Raw genomic sequence first — 2,190 nt, forward strand, 5'->3', positions numbered from 1 at the left:
CAGGCCCACCTTCGGCCTCCCGGCAGCCTCAGCAATCAAACTATTCCCTCATGGCAGCTACAAAAAGCCAAGTTTCTCCCTGCCTCACGGAATCCTCTGAAAACAGCATTTGCCTCACGGCAGCCTCCTCAGGCCACAAATCTGCCTGTCTCCCAGCAGTCTTGACAAGTCCAGCTGATGCCTCACAATGGCCCCTTTAGGCCCAGCTCATGCCAAAAGGTGGACTCTCCAGGCATAGCTCTTGCCTCCTGGCAGCCTCTGCAGGCCCCAGTTCTCTAAAAGTTGCCCTCTCCCAACCCAGCTCCTACCTCACGAGGTCAGCCTACAGAGGCCCAAACTCTACCACACAGTGGCCCTTCCAGGCCTACCTGATCATGGCCTCCTCAGGTGAAGCTCCTGCCTCACAATGGCCTCTGTAGGCCAAGCTCACATCTCCCGGTGGCCTTTCCTAGCTTAACTTTTGCTTTTTGACGCATACTCCAGGCCCAAAACTTCCTCCATTCAGCCTGTCCAGGCCAAGATCTTCCTCCCAAAGGCCTCTGCAGTCCCAAATCGTCCTGAAGTCAGCCTCTGCAGGCCCAGGTCCTGCCTCCCAGTGCTGTGTAGGTCAAGCTAATGCCTCACAGCAGACTTTCCAGGCCAAGCGTTTGCTTTTGTGCATCGTCTCCATGCCCTTAAATTACTCCAGTCGGTCTTTCCAGGCCCAGCTCTTCCTCCCAGCAGCCAAATTGTCCTCAATTTGGCCTCTCCAGGACCAACTCCTGTCTTCTGGTGGCTTCTGCAGGCTAAAATTGACCTCACGTCAGCCTCTCTAGGCCCGGCTCTTGCCTCTAAGTAGACTCTCCCAGGTGCACAACTGCCTGAAGTTAGCCTCTCCAGGCCCAACTCCTGCCTCCCAGTGGCCTCTTCAGGACCAGCTCATTCTACATAATGGATTTTACAGGCCCAGTTTTTCCCTGTTGATGGCTTCCCAAGGCCCAGAACGTCCTCAAATCGGACTCTTCAGACCCATTTGCTGCCGCATGGTGTTCTCTCCTGGCCCAGGTCTTCTTCCCGGCTGTGTTTATACGCTCAGTTCCAACCAGACAACAACCTCTGTGGACATCCCTCTTGCCAAGCTCCTGACGGCCTATGTAGGCCCAAAACTTCCTCAACGCAAGCTCATCAGGCCAAATTCCACCCACATGGGGGACTCTGCAGGCCGAAACCATCCTGAAGTTGGATCGTCCAGGTCTAGCTACTGCCTCCTGACGACCTTTGCAGGCCCAGACTGTCTCATGGCAACCTCGACAGGCCAAGGTCTTCCCCCGGCTGCATATACAGGCCCAACTCCTGCCTCTCAAAACATAACTTTTGTCTCAGCTCCTGCACATACCCTGCCAGCGTCTTTAGGCCAGATACTGTCTCCAATCAAGCTCTTTCGGCCTCCGCAGTCCAGAGGTGCTCCTGACTTTCGGCAGTTTCGACAGGCACCACTCCTGCCTCCTGGTGGCCGCTTTACACCCTGCTCATTCCTCTCGGGGAATGGCCTTTGCAGGCCCACTCTTGGCCTTCTGGCGGCCTCTCCAGGCCCCGAACTTCCTCAGGTCGGCCTCTCCAGGCCCAGTTGCGGCCTCCCGGCCTTCTGTCAGGGCCCAGCTCCTCCTGCTCCCGGCTGCGGTCACAGGCCCAGCTCCGACCTCACAACAACCTCTTTGGACTCGGCTCCAGCCCAGTTCCCGCTCCGCGTCCTTTGTAGGCCCCAAACGTCTTGAAGTCGGGCCCCACGGAGACCTCTCCAGGCCCCGCTCCTTTCCTCCGACGGCGTTTCCATGCTCCAGACTTCCTCCAGTCAGCCTCTCCAGGCCCAGCTCTTCCTCCTGGCGGCATCTGCAGGCCAACGCTGTCTTCGAGTCGGACTCTCCAGGGTTCGCTCCGGCTCCCGGTGGCCTCTGCGGGCCCAACTCGTCCCTCAGTCAGCCTGCGCCGGCCCACCTTCTGCCTCTCCGTGGCCTCTCCAGCTGCCAGACTTCCTCAGGTCAGCCTCTCCAGGCCCAGCTGCTCCTGCCTGTCACTGGCCTCTTGAGGCCCAGCCCCGTTTACGCCTCTGGGCGGCCTCCTCAGGCCCAGGACCTGACCTCCAGTCGGCCTCACCAGGCCCAGCCTCCTGCCTCCGGAAGACCTGCACAGGTCCAGCCTCTGCCTCCCAGC

The 2,190-nt window shown here is 59.2% G+C and overlaps 1 protein-coding gene across 1 annotated transcript in view; it reads left to right on the top strand.

Moving 5' to 3' along the window:
- Positions 1-2,190, top strand: part of LOC105535470 (proline-rich protein 36-like) — a 14,787-nt gene that overhangs the window by 1,542 nt on the left and 11,055 nt on the right. The window contains 3 exon segments of the mRNA XM_011974571.1: positions 1,045-1,231; positions 1,434-1,586; positions 1,821-2,017. Of these exon segments, the coding sequence (XP_011829961.1) occupies positions 1,045-1,231; positions 1,434-1,586; positions 1,821-2,017 (537 nt within the window).

This window comes from Mandrillus leucophaeus, unplaced genomic scaffold, assembly GCF_000951045.1.
Source record: "Mandrillus leucophaeus isolate KB7577 unplaced genomic scaffold, Mleu.le_1.0 Scaffold1464, whole genome shotgun sequence".
NCBI lineage: Eukaryota > Metazoa > Chordata > Mammalia > Primates > Cercopithecidae > Mandrillus > Mandrillus leucophaeus.